Source organism: Caretta caretta, chromosome 17 (assembly GCF_965140235.1).
Source record: "Caretta caretta isolate rCarCar2 chromosome 17, rCarCar1.hap1, whole genome shotgun sequence".
NCBI classification, from domain to species: Eukaryota; Metazoa; Chordata; order Testudines; family Cheloniidae; genus Caretta; species Caretta caretta.
Window position 1 is genome coordinate 9,292,274 of NC_134222.1, and position 21,641 is coordinate 9,313,914.

Consider the following 21,641-nt stretch of genomic DNA (forward strand, 5'->3'; position numbering starts at 1 on the left):
ACAGACATCTTACATAAAAGGCAGAAGGACTCATACTCTGCTAGGAAGGACTGAAAACAAATTGTGATTCATATACTAACCTGTGTGCCTTAAAAAGGCTGGAGTTGGACTTCAAAAACGTTAATGCGGTTATACATCCACACCTCAAAAAACAATGCAGCAATTTAAAAACACTTGAAACAACTATGCTTTATAGAGTTACAAGCCAAACAGGTCACATTCTAAAGTAAGTTGCTTAGTTGTACTTTCAAAGAGACAAACAGGGATTTAATTCTTCCCTTTCACAAATCTAAATACTCTCCAGTCTAGAAGTATAGGAAAGTCTCCATTGACGAGGAAGGAAATCCTGATGTGACGCTTTTGCACTGTCAAGAGTTAAAATCTGTGTGTATCCCTGGCCAATGAGAAAGTGCCTGGCTGTATCCTCCCCCAGTGCTGAAGGGCCCTGCTGATTTCAGCACAGCTGCTACCTGCAACCACATCTCCTCAGTAGCAACGCACAAGGGGAAGGTGCAATTCTGAGCTTCTCTTTTCATCTCTATGGTGACAAAAAGCTCCGCTGAGAGAAATAAGGGTCCCTTCAACTCAAAAGGTTTCTCATTTTCAATGACTGCCTTTCACAATATTTTAATTAAATCTGTGTGGGGAAGCAGGAAAAAAAATTTACAGCTAGCATGCTTCATTTACAATCACAGTTATACTCCAAAAAGGTAGTTTAAGTATTTTAAAATAGAAAGCTCTGTGGGCTGAAGATTTAAAAATAAGCATACTAGCTAACTGCACAGCTATATGAACCAATGTGTTGAGAGAGAAAAAGATCTTTTCCCTTTAACTAAATGACAGGTTTCAGAGTAGCAGCCGTGTTAGTCTGTATTCGCAAAAAGAACAGGAGGACTTGTGGCACCTTAGAGACTAACAAATTTATTTGAGCATGAGCTTTCGTGAGCTACAGCTCACTTCATCGGATGCATTCAGTAGAAAATACAGTGAGGAGATTTATATACACAGAGAACATGCAACAACGGGTAATCAGGTAAGGTGAGCTATTACCAGCGGGGGGGGGGGGGGGGGGGAGAGGACCTTTTGCAGTGATAATCAAGGTGGGCCATTTCCAGCAGTTGACAAGAACCTGAGAGGAACGGTGGGGGTGGGGGAAATAAGCATGGGGAAATAGTTTTACTTTGTGTAATGACCCATCCACTCCCAGTCTTTATTAAAGCCTCATTTAATGGTGTCCAGTTTGCAAATTAATTCCAATTCAGCAGTCTCTCGTTGGAGTCTGTTTTTGAAGTTTTTTTGTTGAAGAATTGCCACTTTTAGGTCTGTAATCAAGTGACCAAAGAGATTCAAGTGTTCTCTGACTGGTTTTTGAATGTTATAATTCTTGACGTCTGATTTGTGTCCATTTATTCTTTTACATAGAGACTGTCGGGTTTGGCCAATGTACATGGCAGAGGGGCATTGCTGGCACATGATGGCATATATCACATTGGTAGATGTGCAGGTGAACGAGCCTCTGACAGTGTGGCTGATGTGATTAGGCCCTATGGTGGTGTCCCCTAAATAGATATGTGGACACAGTTGGCAACGGGCTTTGTTGCAAGGATAGGTTCCTGGGTTAGTGGTTCTGTTGTGTGGCTGCTGGTGAGTATTTGCTTCAGGTTGGGGGGCTGTCTGTAAGCAAGGACTGGCCTGTCTCCCAAGATCTGTGAGAGTGATGGGTCGTCTTTCAGGATAGGCTGTAGATCCTTGATGATGCGTTGGAGAGGTTTTAGTTGGGGGCTGAAGGTGATGGCTAGTGGCGTTCTGTTATTTTCTTTGTTGGGCCTGTCCTGTAGTAGGTAACTTCTGGGTACTCTTCTGGCTCTTGTCAACTGCTGGAAATGGCCCACCTTGATTATCACTGCAAAAGGTCCCTCTCCCTCCCCGCTCTCCTGCTGGTAATAGCTCACCTTACCGGATCACTCATTGTTTCATGTTCTCTGTGTATATAAATCTCCCCACTGTATTTTCCACTGAATGCATCCGATGAAGTGAGCTATAGCTCACAAAAGCTTATGCTCAAATAAATTTGTTAGTCTTTACGGTGCCACAAGTACTCCTTTTAACTAAATATGTTACAGAGGAAGCAGGTTTCACTTATGTCTCAGCAAAACATGTTGCAGGGTAGCACTGCAAGAGGCTGCTTTTCTAAAGGGCAACTGAGCACAGATCGTTCACGATAAGGGCATCAACATTACAGAGAAATCCGTTTATATACCATCCTGCAGCAAACACCGACTGCACCCTTGTTGAGGCAACAAGCCACAGGACACAAAACACAGTAACACAGCAAGTCTAAAGACCCAGGAAGATGACAACATAAGAGTGGAGTCAGAAGCATTATCTCTGGTTTTTAAAAACCTCAGATGCTGTGATCAAGAAAATAAAAAACCACCCACCATCTCAAAGGAGTGGATGGTCCCCTCGGTAACCTTATATACAGCATTAGCAACAGCAGGATGAGGTAACCCAAAACATTTTTATTACAGCACTGTACAAATGTAAGTGATGAATATTTTCTCCCAGCAGGGCATTTGAAAGAGAAAGGCATGGCTGCCATAAGTAGGCCAGGAACCATCCCTTTCCCAACTCTGCTCCTTTCCCCTCTTCCCAAGCTCCAATTATTTGTATTGCAGTAGCACCTATGAGTCCTAGTAAAAAAGAGAACCCCGTTTTGCTAGCTACTGTTTACCTACCCCCAAAGAGCTTGCACTCTGTGCAAAGCATCGTATTCCCAGTTGAACGTACGAAGTTTCTGGGAAACAGGTTGTTTTTTTTTAAAAAAAAAGAGAATGAGACCCATTTGGCAGGTTTATTGAACCATCCCAAAGAATTCTAAAGCAGGGATATACAGCAGAACCTCAGAGTTATGAACTGACCAGTCAACTACGCACCTCATTTGGAACCGCAAGTATGCAACCCGGCCGCAGCAGAGACACCCCCCGCCCCCTCAAAAAAACACCCACACTACAGTACTGTGTTAAACGTAAACTACTACTTAAAAAAAATAGAGAAAGTTTAAAAAAGATTTGACAAAGTAAGGAAACTGTTTCGGTGCTTGTTTCATTTAAAATTAAGGCGGTTAAAAGAAGCATTTTTCTTCTGCATAGTAAAATTTCAAAGCTCTATTAACAAAAAGAAAAGGAGTACTTGTGGCACCTTAGAGACTAACCAATTTATTTGAGCATAAGCTTTATTAGTCAATGCTCTATTAAGTCAATGTTCAGTTGTAAACTTTTGAAAGAACAACCAAAACGTTTTGTTCAGAGTTACAAACATTCCATTCCTGAGGCATTTGCAACTCAGAGGTTCTACTGTAATTCTCTATTGCATCTGTGGGATGGCTTCCAAAACACTGGAACAGTGATCCAGTCCATGGAACTGTTTCACAGAGAGGCAGATATGGAGCTTTAGACCCAAGAAGGCCAAACCTCTCCCCCAGAGGGCTTGGGGTGAGTATCTTAAGCTTATTTCAACAATTACAGACACTAACGTGCCGTAATTCTGCCTATGCTACAGAACATGCAACTTCAGGTAAGTCACTTTACCTCTCAACCTGAGTTCGCATTCATAATTTGGGGATACCACCACCTCCATTCCTGATTTGGGTACTGGGAGGGAAATTAATATTTACCGGGCACACTGAACTCCTTGGAAAGCAGGCTCTATAAGAGCACAAAGTATTAAAAGGAGAACAAAGAAACTTATTACCAATTTAAAAACAAAACAAACAAACAAAATGGATTACACGAAGTGACTTGGTTTCAGTACAGTTCATAGCGGACCCATGTCCCCATCACCCGGGAAGCCAGACGTAACAGATCTGAATTATCCTAGCACCCCGAAGAACAGTCCTCTCTGAGGAGTACTAGAACAGATTGGTAATACTAGCACCACTATGGACAGCACTGTACCCATTCTGTGGATAGGGACATCAGCCTTCTAGGCTGTCAGCCAGGCACCTTATCTGAGGTGTAGATAGGGTTGCTAACCCCTCCAGGATTTGCCTGGAGTCTCCAGGAATTAAAGATTATGTCATGTGATGAAATCTCCAGGAATACATCCAACCAAAATTGGCAACCCTAGGTGCAAGGTAAATTTGCATGTAAATCTGCACTGTAGCCTAATGGATAGAGCCCTGGACTGGTATGCAGGAGACCTGGCTCTGCCTTGGTCTGCTGAGTGACCTTGTTACTGCCCTCTCTGTGCCTCAGTTTCCCCATCTGTAAAATGGGGAAATGATACTGACCTTGCTTTGAGGTCTACTGATGAACGGTGCTATACAAAAGCTAGGCATGATTATTATTAATGCTACATTTTAAAGTATATTTTATTTTTAGTACAATAGTACCTGATGACCCCAACAGAGATAGGGGCCCCTTTATGCAAGGATCCATACACATGCATAGTAATGAGAGATTCTCTGCCCCAAAGAGCGTAGTCTAAACAGACAAGCTGGACAAAGCAAGTATTATCATCATCCCCATTACAGATGGTGAATTTAGGCACAGAAAGGTGAGATGACTTGCTGAAGGTCACACGAGGAGTTGATGGGAGACCCAGGAATCAAACCCATATCTTCTTAGTCCCAGTCCAGTGCCTTAGCCACAAAGCCCTCAGACCCAACAGAAAACAGAGATGGACTCTCCAACAAGTCTAGTTATTTTTCCAGTGTTTCCTAGCCCATTCCAGTAGCCAATCTTTAATGGCCTCTAGAGAAGTCTGCATTTGATTGAAAGGCAAAGGAGACAACAAGAGCAAAGCCAGCTCCCTCAAGTTCTCAGTTGTTTTTTCTAAGCAGCTGCAAGAGATGAAAACAAGATGTTTTATTGCTTAAAGTAGCTGGGGTTGTTAAACATGTAGCGTTCTAAAATGAAACGTGACCCCTTTTCAGAGCCACTTATAGTCAAAGGTACGTTTTTAAAAATAAAAACACACAAGGGGGGGGAAAAAAAAAGTCAGTCAGGACCAAAGGTTTGTTTCAGGCTGACAGAAACAGAAGTGCCCATTTTTCATATAAATTATTTTTTAAAGTCATAATTGCTGCTTCAGGTCCAACTATCCCTATATGTAAAAGCCATTCTCCACGTACATACTTTCTTGAGGGGAGAAGAAAAAAAAGCTTATCCCCACAAAGGAGTATGAAATAAATTGCTTTACTGAAGGTTAATAATATCCTGTCGCCGTGGTAAAAGACTCAATTACAAAACCTTCAGAAGAGCTCCCAAGGAACTCATCTGCCTGCAGTGACAGAGGCTTAAAACAGCCAAAATACAGAGAAAGGCTAAGCCCTACCCAAAAGAAAGGGAAGGGGGGGGTGGGAAAGAGTGGGGGAGTAAAAAAATAAAACAAACAAGCTGGAAACTGGACACTCAAGGTTATAAAGAAAAAAAACAAAAAACAAAACAAAAAAACCATGATTCCTCCCTACACACACAATTCTCTATAATCTCAGCAAGAATTATGGCCTAGGGAGACCAGCACTAATTTTAGTACCCGATTTATTATGCAGCAGGGAGCAGGAATCAGTGAGGCCCGGCTCCCTCTCCTAATAGGCAGAACTAGATCACGCTCCTGGAAAGCTCTACTGAAGAACAGCTTAGGCCTAGTGAAAACAAAGCCCATAGGAATCCCCCGAATCTCAACATGCTGTGTTCTTAGGAGTCCCAGTAAAATGCAATGGATGCCAAAGCTCATGACTTAAGGCTCCCAGCATGTGGATGGGGGAAGAACAAAGTAGGAAGGCATGAGGTTCCAGTCATTAGGGCCCTAGGGTGGGATCCAGGAGACCTGGGTTCAGCTCCCTAATCTGCTTCTTGTGTGACCTTGGGCAAGTCACTCAGGGTATGTCTACACTGCATTGTAAACCCAGGTGTCCAGGTCCTGGGCTTGTGGACTTGAGCCTCCACAGCACACGAAAAACGGGGCTGACAGTTGCTGGAGCCAGGTCTCACAGCAATGCCAATATGCCCTCACTACGCTAACTCAGGTCCACAGCTTGAGTTGCGTCCACACTGTAAAGTGACAGAGCTTGAACCAAACTTTCAGTGGGATTCGGACTCACCCCCCTAGTAGGATCCTGGGTCCCCAGTGCTTGCTGACCCAAGCCAGATTGGTGGTGTGTGGACAGAAGGAAGGCTTGGTCTCAAGGCTTAGTATGCTGTATAATCATATTGTAATGGCCCTCACCCGGTCTTGGTGGGGAGCGTGGCCTAGTGGTCATGACCACAACCCCTAACTGTTAAGGGGATTGTGGTGGGGGAGCCTGGGCCCGCCCACTCCACTGGGCTCAGATCCGGGCCCTTTGGGCTACCAGTTGTCCGGCAACCAAAGCTGCTTCAGGCTCTCCTCCCTGGGCCACTTCCTCTCATCCTCCCCCCGGGTCAGCTTAGTCCAAGGCTTTCCCCCTGTTGGGGAAGTCCAAACCAAATAAATAAGAGAAGGTTACCAATGTCCAGGCTCCACAGGTGGGGGAGGGAGGGATATTTCCGTCTCTGGGGTGGGTCCTCCCTTCCCTCAGGGAGGGCTCCTTTGGACAGCTGTGTCAGAGCCTTTAGGCTTCCCTCTTCTCTGGGCTGCTGGAGCTGTGGGCTGCAGGTCTGCTTAACTCCCCTTCTGCTACCCAAATGAGCTAATGCCCTGTCTTTTAATTCCTCCAGCAGAAAGAGCATTTGCTGCAGGTGTGGCATGGCAGGGCGAGGCACGCTGAGCCCAAAATAATCCCTTAACGCTTTGTTGCCTGCTATGGGGTTTGTACACCCCATCACCCACACCTTCCATCTCCCTATGCCTCAATCCCCAATCTGTAACAGGGGGGATAACACCTTTACCCCACCTAACTCACAGGGGCATTGTGAGAATAAACACATTAAAAGATTGTGAGGTGCTCAGAAATACAGTAATAGTGGCCATAAAATTATTATTTTTAAAGGTAAGTAATCAGAGACAGAGATTGAGACATGTCCCAAGGTTCCAGGAATAAAACCGAAGAGTCTTGACTCCTATAACCTGCCTCTAACAGCTGACTTGCTATAAAATAATATGCTGCATGCTACAAAGTAGACAAGAGATTTTCTTAGTTCACATGTTTACCAGAAGCATGTGCTAAATAACAAACCCCATTTCTCATTAATGCTCATTACAGCTTTAGCACACTATGCCTCTCTTGCCCTTTCCACTCACCCCCCCCCCAAAAAATTTAAGAACTGCTAAGTGTTGCTTTGAATTTTTCACTGTTCTCATTTGCTCTAATCACATTACTATTAAAAGGCCAATTTTATGGTAGCCTGGTGCACTGAGCAGGCTGATCAGGTAGGTCTGCTCTAGAGAATCAGTTTCTTTGGGCATTCATGAACCTTGTCCCTTGAGCATGTTTCTGTAAAGTGAAACATTTTAGCTTTTGGCATGCTTCTCCCCTATTAGTCCTCTTCTTCCCTGCCCCCAGTCTAAATGCTGCAAGCATCATTCTTAAGCAGATTCAAATGCAGACCGAAACCTGGCATTTTAGGAATACCATTTTTAACAAGCTAGTATTAAAAACAAACATTCTGCAGAGGTTTTGCACCAACAATGAATCAAATTGATCTCTCAGCTCCCCACAAGCCCCACTGAGACAATTTTAAGGCAATCCTTAATGGAAAGTTCAAGTCTCTTTGTAGAGAATGAAGCGAAGTTATCTACAAATACTCAACAAAAAGGCAAAGATACACCACAGCGGTCATCACACTTCCAGTATGTCTGCTTCTCAGCCCCTTTTGACCAAAAAGAAGTCCCAGAACACACACACACACAGCTGAGCAATCTCAGAGGTACATGATTAATAGACAGGGAAATTACATAAAGTGGCAATTAAGGGTTTGGAATCACCCTTTTCCAAAATGAGAAATATTTTTGGCCATGTTTCATGAGAGAATCTCAAAGTATTTGGCAAGCGCTAAACTTCCAGGCCTGACTAAACAGACACCTCTGTGCCTCCAATTTTCCAATCTGTGAAAGGGGGGTAACCACCTGTCTTGCTCGCACACAGAGAGATTAAGGGTAAGATTTTCAAAAACCACCCTGAGGAACTTAAATGCTTTTCTCTCAGAGGTAACAACATTGGAGTTGTAATGCAAGACTAAGCCCTGGTTATATCTACTGTTTCCACGCTGTGGAGAATTACACATCCAAACTTTCTGAGAGCAGACAAGGCCTAAAAGTTTTCTGAAAAAACAGGCGAGAGTTTAGAGTCCAAGACTGCCGCGTGAGAGACTTAAATACACATCTAGGCAATCCTTGTACTGAGAGTTCCACCAGTGCAGGGCCAGCACATAGTCACATACAGGCAACTTTGCAGCATACAGGCAAGATATTCAAACCATTAGCTAGTACTGAGTATTTTAGACCTTTAACCCTGCCAGGCACCAGGAAGAACTCATGCATAAAGCCAACAAGCTTCCTCCACACACAGGAGCATTAACTGCCTAATCCACACTAGTAGGCAAACCATGCAAGCTAGGACTTGCTCTAGTCTCTGTTCCACTTCAAGGAGTGCTTGGTGTGCATATATCTGCCTGGATTCCAATGATCCCCAGTTCTAGAGAATGTAAAACAAACAGGTCCTCCTCTCATTTGGAATAAACTTAAAACATTTCAAGGAAACGAAGGGAGACACACCCACAACAGCAGAAAAATTGCACCTGCCAAAGATACTTAAGAACATTATGAAACAGCAAAATTTTCTTTGATCGTCTCTGCATGAGATGCTTACCCTGTAAACCAAGTTCCTTGAGTTGTGGATAGGACCCAATAAGGTTACTTTTTCTACAAGGATACATATATTTTGCTTTGCCATCATTTTGTAATTATTTGCCTTGTTATTTTAATTTTACTTTCCACACATTACAAGAGATCTTTAACATGTGGCATCAGCTAAATAAAGTTCTATACATGTTCTCTGAAGTATCAGGTACTTCGATACTACAGCGAGAGAGGCCATAAAAGCATCTAAGATAGACAGTCACAGTTTATGTCTGTAATTAAAGTTCCCATCAAGTCTTAGGTTCTTTAGCATTAAAGCCTTTGGATGGGTAACTGCTCATTGATATTTTTTTTTTTTACTAAAGCATTTTTTTTAAATAGACGTAAGACGGAGAGGGAAAAGAAAGTAACTGCTGGAGACACCTGTCAAACTGAGATTCAGAGATCTAAGCTGCCTTTTAATTAAATTGTAACTCCAATGAAATCAAAGCCACATTCACAAAACTTTGGGGGAATCTTCGCTATGGAGGACTTTCAGCTAGCCTTTTACTTCATGGGGAGAATTAATGGCATTGCCGATTTGGCCAAAGGAAAAAATCCATTATACAAGAAGATGACAACTGTTCCTTGGTCAATAACTTGCTGGGCTTAATGCACCGCTGTAGTAACCTCCCACTTTGATCACAGTTCATGAAACTAATTGAGTCAGGAATTAAAAACATACGAATAGCATGGCAAGAAAATCTCTCTCCCTTCCACCACCACCACCCGTCCACCCACCAGATTCTTGGACTGACTATGCCAGGAAATCCCCACTCTAATACCCAAAAGGGAAACTAGGACAAACAACTATGATGTCATCTGTCTCCAGTGCTCCGTGCATCATTGTAGAAGTGCATCAAGATACCCAAACTCAGGCCGGCTAGGGGATACCTCTGGTTTGCATAAAACAGGAGACTACAGCCACCCTCCATGGGTGGAGCATGTGGAGATGACAAGGCACCATGCAGTGAAAGTGGTGTGGTCCTGCTGGACAAGGGAAAAAGCTGGACTCCAGAAGTCAGCCTATGTGGAGATAGGGGTAGAAGGCATGGCCCCATGTGGCACACAGCTCAGTTCCATAGGGGGCATAGCATGGTCAGAGAACCCAGCACCACTTGGAAAGGAGGAGGCATGCTGTCTCTCTAGCGCTCACCTTAGGGTACATCTACTCTGCAGTCACACCGTGGACGTACACAAGATAGCTTTAATCTAGCTAGCTCCGGTACTGGAGCAGTAAGGGGCTTCATGGACTTCTGTACAAGCTTGCCCAAAACCTTAGGTAATTACCCAGGCAGCAAGCCCATGCTGAAGACCCTGCTGCCTTAGCTTCACTGCTCTGGTACCCAAACTAACCAGATTACAGCTAGCACAGATGTGTCTACAGCCGCCCCATGACTTCAGTGTAGACATTACCCCCCCGCCACGGTTACTCAGGTGGGGAACTGGATTTCCCCACATCACAATACACTACTTGAGTTATTCTCCACCCACTCTTCCAGTTCAACTGGTGCAAGCCTGTCTCCCCAGTCACCACACTAGCTTGTACCATGTGACAAGCATTAGCCATAACTCATACCACAAACTACCTTTCACACTGCTCTGGTCTACCCTACCCTTATCTAATTTCCCCCCCTACGTCTCACTACCGCTGCAGCTGTTCAGAAACCCCGTTGTACCACCAACCTCGTGATTCTAGCAGTTACAAGTCACAGCCCAACACAACACCGGCAACAGTTTGGGCCCTAAGTATAAATTTCTGATTTTTTTTAAACTGAGTATTTCAATCAATGCAGCACCATAGTAACGATAGAAATAGCTTAAGTTTGGTGCGGTTTTCTTTAATGCATTTCTTGTCCATTGCTCATGGACACAGGATCTCCCCATAAGCATGGCCTGTATCAAACATACCATACAGAAAAAGACAGAGCATGCTAGAGCACTCAACTGGCATTCAAGAGACGAGAGTTCTTTTCCCAGCTACGCCATGCGACCCTGAGCAAGACACTTAGGCTTAGATCCTCAAAGGTATTTAGACTCCTAACTGCCTGCAGGCCTGTTTCCCCTCCAATCTTTTGCCTTTGGGACAAGGACCGTCTCTTACTATGTCTGTATGATACAATAGGGCCTGATCTCAGTTGGGATCTCCATATGCTACTGTAATATACTTAAATAGAACTTTCCTTCCCACTGAATGCTAAGCCCTCTAGAGAATCCCAGGGTCAAGACACTATATGCAAAATGTGTGTTCCTCAGCAGACAGTGCAGCTGATTTCCACAAACCCACAAAAGAGCTTTTCACAGAGTACAACTTGCACGGCGTACAACTTTCAATTCCAACTTCAGTTTTATTTTGTTTTTCCTTCCTTTCCTGGCTTCACCATGTGTGTAGTGTAGCTAGGGGCCCTGGAATATCTGCTATGCCCAACCCCAGAAGTGGTGGCATTTCATTGGCAAGGGAAGCATTTCCTCTATTCATCTGCGGCACTCTGGAATCCTCCTGCACGAGATATGCTGTATAAACGGAGGAGGAGAATACCAGCATACTATTGTTACATACCACAGATTCAGGGTGGAGAGAGACAAGTGGTTCATAACATGCCCATGCCCAAAAGGCAAGCTGCATGGTATACTGTGCCTGAGAAGGGCTTATTCTCCCAAGAACTTTCCATTCTTTTAGCAAAAGCAACAGAAAAACTGCTAATGACATGTTCCCCAGCACTGGCCTATTCCACTAGTGTGACCAATGAAAAAAAACATTTGTTATTGCTAAGGATTTTAAACTGACAAGCTTTTTCAACAAAGCAGGCCCCAGACACTATCTCTAACTCACAACACAGGCTTGAGACATCCACAGACACAGAGTGAAAGCTCAGCTTGGTTGGTTTCTTTTAACCTCTTTGCACAGTTACACATGATCTGAAATAGTCCTTCAGGAAGTTTCCGAAAAACTAAATATTTATACAGCAATTGTTACAAAGTCTCCTAGTAGTTCTCTATTTAAGAGGCATTCTGTTTGCTTCAGCATTTAAAGAGCTGAAAAATCTGTCAGGCCTTTTGGTTTGGATATGAAATTGGGATTTTCAGAGCCTCTTTTTTGTCTCGTGTCCCTCATCCTCCTCCCTGATGCAAAAGTGACGCATAGAACAAACTCAAGCTAAGACAGGTAGTGGGGATATAAAATATAGATGGGAAAATGCCTATGGATTTTGTGACCAAGGCTTTTGGAGGAGGCGGGGAATCTTATTAGCAAGTCTAAGAGGAGGCAACTGAAGGGAGTTGTCCAAGATTTTGTGCTTCAATCAACCAAAAGCCCTAGCTAAAGAATGCAAACTTTCCTATCAGTACACATGGATCTGACTCAAAGCCGGGATCCATACCAGAACTCTGCCCAAGTTCTGCGGCATTTGGATCCAGCAGTGGAAATGAGGTCAGTCCCATCTCAGATCATTCACACACGCAGAGAAAAACAAACCCAGCAAGCCTTCACAACTTTAAACCATGGGAACTACTTAATTCACTAGGTATTCGTCTCTGCCCCCCCCCCCCACGCCATTTTCCCTCCCACCTGCTTGGTCCCCTCATTACCGTCACTCAGCATCAGTTTTTGCTACAGTAGTTTTCTTGGACCTTTGCCCCTTCAGTCAGCTTGAAGCCTCTTCTCTATTGTACACAGGAGTCTTTGGGAAATTAATGCAAGTCTTTGCTTGGGGGATGGAGAGGGTAGATGCATTCCAGCTCTGTTATTCCACCCCTTCCTTCCCCCCCACATCCTTGCCTACACACACTTAACCCACCATCCTGCAAACACTGACTTACGTTTAACTTTATGCACTGCGTTCTATGGGATTATTCAGAGACTGTAAAGCGAAGTATGCGCACAAATCTTTGTAGGATCAGGGCCTTGCTTTGTAATTAGTTTACAAAGCATGGTCTTAAATAAAAATGAAAGCTACTGGATTGCAACAATATAGCCATGTGTAGATATCTAGGAAAGCCCAACAACACTGAGCAGGATAGGAGTGATTTAGTACATTCTTGAAACCTTCTCTACAATCAAGAAAAATAAAGGCAACACTTCAGACAATAAAGAATTCGGGAGAGAGGGGAAGCAGTGAAATCCCAGGGTGTGAAGTGCATTTATCGATATTGCAAATTGATTGGATTAAAGGGACACGGGTCTACCTGAGACTATGTACTGCAATAGTACCTTAGAGACCTCAGTCAGGATGGGGCTAGGCACTGTACATACATTAGTAACAGAATAGTCCTTGCCCCAAACAGTTTACATTCTCAAACGCCAATCCCTGCAAACAAGCTAAGCCTGTGCCTCCTTTCAACCACATGAATAGTCCCATTGAAGTCAATGGAACTACTCAAGCGATTACAGTGTGCTGCCTGTCATGCTGATCGCTATTGTTTCATTGTTTCCTCACACTCCCCCATCTGCCTGGATCCATTTCTTGTCTCACACTTAGATTGGAAGCCCTTTGGGGCAGGGACCGTCTCTTAGTTCTGTGTTTGTACAGCGCTTAGCACGATGGGATGCATCTGCAGGATTGGAGGCTAAAAGAGAGTCTGTCAATTATTTTAAAAAATTAAACAGAGTGTCAGAAACTACATCTACCCCTGCATCAGATTGCCAGTTTTTGCAGTTTTACAACACTTCCCCCCCCCTTAAATGAACGTCTCCCTCTGGGTGAGACCCACAGAAAACAAGTGAAACTGATGGCAACTTTACAAGAGAAGTCATGAAACTGACTATACACAAAGTACTGTTAACTGCATAAAGTAATCTTCTAATCCCTGTTCTAGGTTCCCCAGTTCAATAAATCCATTTAAGAATGCTCTTTAAATCCACCCCGATTCAGCAAAGTACTTATGCACGTGCTTGACAGATTTAAATGGGACTTATGCATGTGCTCAATTTCTTCACTAAATAGGGACAGACTGCTGATTTAGGCCATAGAAATCTTAGTAGTTACTTGTAACAGCACGTAAAACATTTTCAGCCAGAAGTGTGATTTTCTAAGCTGATGGACTCTGTTTAAGTGCCTTTCCTCCCCTTACTATATGACTCAGAATACCTTCCTATTTAAAAGCAGTAAAAGCTGAAATCTAGTAAAAGAATAATAAATAACTAACTATTAGGAACTGAAAGGGCATCTAGATATACAGTAATTGGGCAAAGAGCTTGTTTTTTTTCCCCCCTTCATCATATACCTCTATCTTCTACATACACTGTTATGCTTTTTCAATAACTTTCCTCTTAAAAAAAAGAGTCACAAATTCCCCTAATGTCTTGGATTTCACAACATTTGGGAGAAAATCACCAGAGTCAACAGCCAAAAAAAAAAAAAATCCATTACATTAACTGGCCTGTCACTGGCAGTGACAAATAAATGAATTTGATGATTATAGATCAGTCATTACTGGATCTGCCCTCAGGCTGTAAAAGGCTGAGCACTTTGCAGACAACACGTACTCAATTTGGAGACAGAGTGAAACACACCAGGGTATTGGCCACCCTACTTCTCTTCACCTCTCCCTCTTATAGAATCATAGAATATCAAGGTTGGAAGGGACCTCAGGAGGTCATCTAGTCCAACCCCTGCTGAAAGCAGGATCAATCCCCAATTTTTTCCCCAGATCCCTAAATGGCCCCCTCAAGGATTGAACTCACGACCCTGGGTTTAGCAGTCCAATGCACCCTGTCCCCAACTCACCCTCACCAAAGGTTGGTGCAGGGGGGGAAAAAAAAGTGTCTTGGAAGAAACTATGGGGGAGGGGGAAGAAGGTATAGAAAAGGGCAGGAAAGGAATAAGCCCACCAAAAAGGAACCCAATCCAGTCATCTCCAACTGGTCAGCAGCAAGTCAAAGGGAACATAAGTACATTGTCATCATCACTGCAAATAGGAGCCCTAGGCATGGACTTCATTTTGTTAGGTGCTGTACAAACAGAACAAAAAGCCAGTCCCTGCTCCCAAGAGCTTACAATCTAAACAAACACAAAAGACATCCCTAGGCAGTGATAACGGGGAGACATCTATTATACCCAAATTCACAACAGTCTCTTGGTATTATAGACAATTGGAGTGTTTTACTTTGTGCCTAGGGAGAAGAAAGAAATGTTTATTTCTCAAAACAAAAAAAGCCACATGCCCAGCTCAAAAACCCTACCCTTGATAAAGCCCAGGACATTTTGCCTAATGTAAAGCTTCAACGTGCATTGCTCAGTTTCATTCAACCAGAGGGAAAAAGTATTAAAGAGAATGGCTGATGCTGCATCCTGGATGGGTCATCAGCAACTGAATTTGAACCTGGGACTTCTGGATCTTAAACTGTGAGCCTCAACTGCTGGAGCGAAAAGATCTAGCTCCGTCCGGCAAGGCTGTAGCAGGCTTATCCACCACTGTGTGTGGCCCAGCTGTCAATAGAGGGAGACAGAGCACCATGCTTCATGGGTATGGGCTACAAGCACCCACTGGCTGGGGAAATTCATCTGGGTTACCCAGAGTAAGTGGATTACACAAGCATTCATTGAACAGGCTATGTAGGAACTGGTCACTAGCAGCCTAAAGTAGTCCCTACCAGCTTTACTGAGCACCAACTTCACACTACTCAGCATGCACAAGGAACAGCTGGAGAAGGAGTACTAGTTTTATTACTTTAAAAAAAAAAAGGTGACCCAAAAAAAAGGAATTGTTTCCCTCTCATCCATTTACAAACAGGAAGAAAGTCACAAGGAACAAGTCTGACTGCGCTGCTCCACTACTACTAGGCTGGTGGGGAAGAAAGGGAGAAGAGTCTTGAGTTCTGCTCGTGTGTTTAATTCCCATTCTTGTGAAAAATACAGCAAATTCCACCTCTCACCCTTTACTTCAGTAACCCTGGGAAGCAGTGGGGCAAATCACAGGGCGTACAGAACAGAGGAACAGTGCAACAGGAACCACCACCAAATGCTTGGCTATCAGAATGCCACTGCAAGTTGAATGCTGTATAAGAAAACAGACAATCCGGCTTGGATTTACACAGCTGTCCAAGGGACTTAGACACCTGATTTCCATTAAAATTAAAGGGGGGTAGGCATCCAAACCCCCTAGATAGCTTGACAATCTAGCCTGTATATTTATTCTGGCAGGACATGCTCTCTGCTTACTGCTTTGCAATAACTAGTAAATATATTAGAGTTTAATAATGCATGATCCAAATGAAAGGGAAGGCTACAAAATTCTGCTTTTCAATCAGAATGGAGGGGAGGGGAGGGTGTATGTGATTACACGCTTATGTTCCACATGCCCAGACAGCGATCTGCCTGCTTACATGGCTAGCTGGGAGACTACCTACCCACGCAGAAGCCTGTATGCCCATTTGCACACAGTAATTCAAAGCAAGAAATCAGCTGACAATCTGTCCACTGAATAGCATCCAAGGTTGAAATAAGGCTCTGTCAGGTTATTTTAAATAAAGCTCAACGCTCTCTTAAAAGGTTGAAATGAGACATGCTTCCCTGGCGCATCCAGACCAACACACAAAATCCTCTCAGGTTAAAATCTTTTCACTGTTTTGCAACTGAACTGTCATCTGGGATGATGTGCCCAGGTCATCTGTGGATGGCATTATTTAATTTGAAATACAATCCTGAAAATGTAATGACCTCCACTCTGGATTGACAACAGGCGCAGAACCCAGGATATTCAGCACCAAGAGCGCAGGCCTCTACTATTTGAGCTGAAGGGGTAACTCCACTAGCTGGCAGCAACAGTAGGCTTGTCCTTTGTGTAGGCCATCTACTGGAGAAAAACATCACACTTTTAAGTCAGCAGGTTACACTCAACAGTGTTTTGATATGTAATCTTCCTTATGGCGAGTGGTCCGATCTACTCCACCTGCTAGGACTGTTCACAACAAGCAGCACTGGACCCTGATATCAAGTGTTTGTACCCTAAGGCCTGATCCTGTGAACACTTGGGCACATAACATGACTGCCATGAGTAGCCCCACTGATGTCAAGCTTCCACTGGAAACTGGTCTGCCTCTTTTTCATACAATGCTTTTCACATTTTCCAAGAGAGACAAAGAAGGACCCAGACATTGGAAAATACAGAAGAAGCAAATTAAATGAGATCGTTATCTTCTCCCCTGCCACTTAATAAAGTTAAGTAATATCTGCAAATGTGTACACACACACACACACACAGAGTTTATTCCTGTTTATCTGAATAAAATCTACATCCCCTGTGCTATTCAGATAAACAGGCATTTGGATAATCAAGAGGGCATCGAACAAGCTCTGCCTTTCAACAAGAAACAGCTGGACTTCCCTGCTGTCACTATACATGTGCAGTAACAGCAAGGCAACAGACTCCCTAGCACCCAGGCTCCTCCTGCAGCTGCCCAGCTCAGTGCACGCCCCAGCACTGGCTCTTGCAGGCTGCCTGGGGAGCACAGAGGTCCTGCTGAAAAGGGAGCTGGGCACCTCAGTGCTGCAGTCCCCAGGGCACTCGGGGGGCTGCTGCAGCAGCCAGAGCCTAAAATATGACACCGAACAGACCAAGAGGTAAGGTGTGGGCAGGAGATGGGCATGCAGGCAACTGGGCACAGGTGTCAGGGAACTGCATGCTGACAGCTGGGCAGGGTGGCAAACTGGGGGGTTGCACACAGGCATTTGTCTTGTGGACAGGCCTGTCGGGGAACAAGGAAGAGATTCGGATAATGCGGAGGTTGGGATAATAGGGTTTTTCTCTCTCTCTCTCTAAAAAACCCTCAACTGTTAGTGTCCTTATTGTTAACAATGGGAATGAAAGAATTTGGTCTTTTTTCTCCCAGGTACATATTGTTTTCTTTTTAAAAGATTTTCAGGTTAGTAATGCTATAAATGCTCCATTATTTCAACGTTCCTTTCAGAAGCTGGAAGTTAATCAGAATTTTTACCAGGTAACAGCAGCAACTGCAAGACTGTATTTGTCTATTTCCTTCATCTCAGTATTAGCCAGATTCTATAGACTCAACAAGTTTTAAACCCCGGCAGCAAAATTTCTTAAAACAATGGCTGCAAGTTGCCCTAGCCTTCACAAGAAGAGTAGGATTACACATTATGGTGTAATCCATTAGAAGCAAATGCCTAGAGATCTGCTACGGTCATTCTACAAAAGAGGGGAAGAATTCTCAGCTGTTACAGCCTGCCACTTCTTGCTCAGTAACTGATCTGCATCATCACTGAGGTGTCAAATCCTGAAGACACAGGTAAGGGAGCCCAAAGGAAAATGTGTTATCACAACCCTGTTTGAAAGACAGCAGTTGGCCACCTCTAAACATTCGTTTGATTGGAGCACCACAAGGGGAGGGAAAAAAAAAAACCTTTTTAAAAAATAATTTGTAGACGCAAAAATAATTTAAGTGCAGAAATAAGCTAAGTACGTGAACTGGCAAAGGGCCGCACATAATCCTAATGTTACCATATTCCATCTCTGCGCTGACAGAACGTCAACAGTAAATTCACTCTTTGAACAGCCCAACACGCCACCTCTGAAGGTTGGCTCGGCAGGTCAAAAGGCCTACTGCCAGAGAGGTGAGGAAAGCACTGAAGCATGTTACTTGTGACTGAGAACGCGGAATGTTCCACCAACTTCCACCAATATAGTTCAACAACAATCACTTTAGAGCGCAAAAAGCTCCTGTTTCAAAAAAGAATTGATATGATACTGAACATAACAGGAAGATGAACTACTGAGAAAAAACTCTCAAAAAGGTAGACATTTCATTAATGGCATTAATCTCTATGGACTCAAGCATCAACTAGTTAATTCGATTGAAGCACAGTTGCATTTTAACACTGAACATTTACTGCTCAACTAGGACAGGCGAACTGCTATACTCTAAAGCCTTAATTCAACAGCTAATTTAAAAAAAAACAGGTCAAAACAGGTTTTTATTTATAAGATGTATTAAAGAATATTATGACAGCACTAATATTAAATCTGTTCTTTATTGCAACTAATTTACTGTGTGTTTCCTTCCAATTTTAAGCCTTTTTTTTTTTAAAGAAAAACTAAAAAACACAACCTGCTAAATAAAAATTTGAATCCATTATTAAAGAGGACTGAATAAAAATCAGGATTAGATGTAAGCAAAATATGCTTAGCTTTCCATACAGGGTGGCTTCATGCTGAGAGTGGAAGCCTACATATGTTCCATCATTTGCCCCATAATTTAGAGATGTTTACTATCAAGATTTTTTTTAAAAAATCCACTTAGCAAAGATGACCTGATTTTGCATTCAGATCTTTAATGTGGAAGAATATTTTTGGCAACAATCAAAAATTAACTCACTCAGATCCATAATACTCATTTATCATCATTACAAGCTTTTGCAAACAAACAATACTGACAGTACAGACAGCTTTGGTAACAGAAGACCATTAGAAATTGAAAGATGGTTTAAAAAAGAAAAGGTGCAGGGGAAACATATTACGAGGCAAGACGACCTTCATAATTTAATTTCAAGACTAGTTAGGACTTCTATAGCTTTAAGGAATGCACTGTGTGAAACACAGCACTACTCAACAACATAATCCCAAAGCTATCAAACCCTACATAACACAAAACTCTTTGCTTAGTACAGAAATAAGCCAGCCCCCTCTTTTGTCATTAATTAGCATTAGCTACATCTTAAGAAAGTAAGAGCCCTCAAGGAAAGGTTTAAGTACATTTGTTTAGTTTTAATTTCTGCATGTAGATTTTTTTTTTAAATTGCTATTACTCCTCTTGCTATATGCCCAGAGTTGTTAAATTTACACAATTTTCTTCTGGATGTGTGCTTTATACAGTATATAATGTTATAACATCATGCACTATTAAATTGCTCGCTCTCATGTGGGATTATGTACAATAAAAATATTCAGTTAAACTTGTTTAGGCAGTCTCTACCCACCAATTTCAACCACTATTCCCTTTTCGCCTGTGTCTACAGCTTCCTATTCGCCTCCCTCCCAACCCCCACTTCTTAATGAGGGGGCAGGACTAGAACAGAATACAGAAGCAATCCAGGTTGATTTTAATATACATCAATGGTGTATACCATTTGAATTAAGTTTTTGCAGTGGAGACAAAGCAAAAGAGAGGAAAGTTAACTGTAGAAACTCTTTTTCAGACTCAGACTTCGAAAGTCAAGTTAACTGATTGCATATTGGAATTTGAAAAACTGATCTACTGCTTTTGCAAAACAGAGTTTTAAATAGTAAGAACTGTTTCAATTCCACAAACAGGTCCTCCAGCACCAATGGTACCAAGATATATTTCAGAGATAGCATACAGATGAAAGCTTCTCTGCACATGGCTAAAGTGTCTGTCCCAACATGGAAACTGACCACATTATAACAAAGTATGCCCTATAAGGAGCAGGTCACTATCCAATAAGACTAGTACGATAAAAGACTTACAGCTCTTTGTTCATCCTTCTTGGAAAGGCATACCCAATGCTCATAAAAGTTCAGAGCTTCATACCAATCAAGAACTCATTACCCACCACTTATTAGTGCCCAAACACCTCTCAAAAGTTATACAAAAGAAAACTCACAAAGCATGAGGGCAGAGATTTATTCCCATCCATCAAAGCCAAGGAGCTCAAAGCTCAGCCTGAAACGAGCAAGAAACCCTGCACTTAAACCAAAAACTCTTCATAAATACTGTAGCAAGATACAGTACAAAATACTGTAACAATTGTAAGTAACACAGCAATGCTCTACCATTACAATGAGAAAAAGCTAAGACTCCTTCAGACTAGCACAAATGACTGGGACTCCGTAAGGAGATAGTTAAACTGGAGACATGTAATATCGCACAAAGCAGCTCTCCTGTAGTTTCACAGCCATATGCTGATACCCTTAAGACGCCATGCGCTCCAGCTTTAAAAGCTTTCATTGCCAATTCCCTGTTTGAAACCTGAACTGCCTGGCAACAATGACTCTGTGTGCCTAAAATCCTATTATTGATCCTCCTACTTACCTTAGGCTGTGCTCGTCGGGGAAATGCAACTTTCGGGTCAATCTGAGGGAAAAGAATGGGGAAAATCATGTTAATTTTTTTAAACCATTGAATTATTAATCCCTCATTTCTCAGGCTTAAAATTCAGCACACTGGACCTTCTAGAGCAATTTAGGAGCTAATGGACTATGGTCAGATTTAGAGTGGGACTGAATTGATCTGGTCTGTAAATGATATCTAGTGCATTCTATACTATAACTTACATGGTATACAAGATGCTCTGTACTACTTTTTGGGCTGGTGCCTCTCCAACAAGAGCTGGATGTTAAATATTACCAGCATATTCTGTAGATTTGTATAGAGATGGACTCCATTTTGGATCACAATCTTAATCTGCAAGTTTGTTCAGCTTTCAAACACATGCCCCTGGGGGTTCTCTTAAAAAAAAAAAAAAAGCTCCCCATCCCCCCACAATAAAAAGATACAAAACACTGATCCAAATTATTTACTTTTAAATTATTAGAACTATCTTGCTAAAACAACTGCAAAGATTACTTTTTATAAATTGCATTCCTAACTGATTTGCTTTACAGTTGACATCAAAGGACACAGGTGGGCAGTAAAAAAAAAAAAACCGTGAAGGGTAAAAAAAAAAAAAAAAAAAGCACACCACATGAGTGCTAAACCTAGAAGAAACTACATTCTTAAAAGATTTATGCAGACTTTCTATGAAGGAGCTAACTAAACTAATCTTAAAGGGAAAGCTGACTGCCACAGAAATAAAAAACATGGTTTCATCCCTTGATACCTTATTTTTAGATGCAGGGTTTACTGT

The 21,641-nt window shown here is 42.6% G+C and overlaps 1 protein-coding gene across 22 annotated transcripts in view; it reads right to left on the reverse strand.

The window, feature by feature from the left end:
- MSI2 (musashi RNA binding protein 2) overlaps nucleotides 1–21,641 on the reverse strand; it is a 383,853-nt gene that overhangs the window by 357,132 nt on the left and 5,080 nt on the right. For 21 of the 22 annotated variants that reach the window (XM_048823532.2, XM_048823540.2, XM_048823533.2 and 18 more), the window contains one exon: nucleotides 20,828–20,869. In XM_048823532.2, the coding sequence (XP_048679489.1) occupies nucleotides 20,828–20,869 (42 nt within the window). Of the gene's footprint in view, nucleotides 1–20,399; nucleotides 20,448–20,827; nucleotides 20,870–21,641 lie in introns of those variants that run through there. The other variant, XM_075120744.1, reaches the window with a different exon arrangement.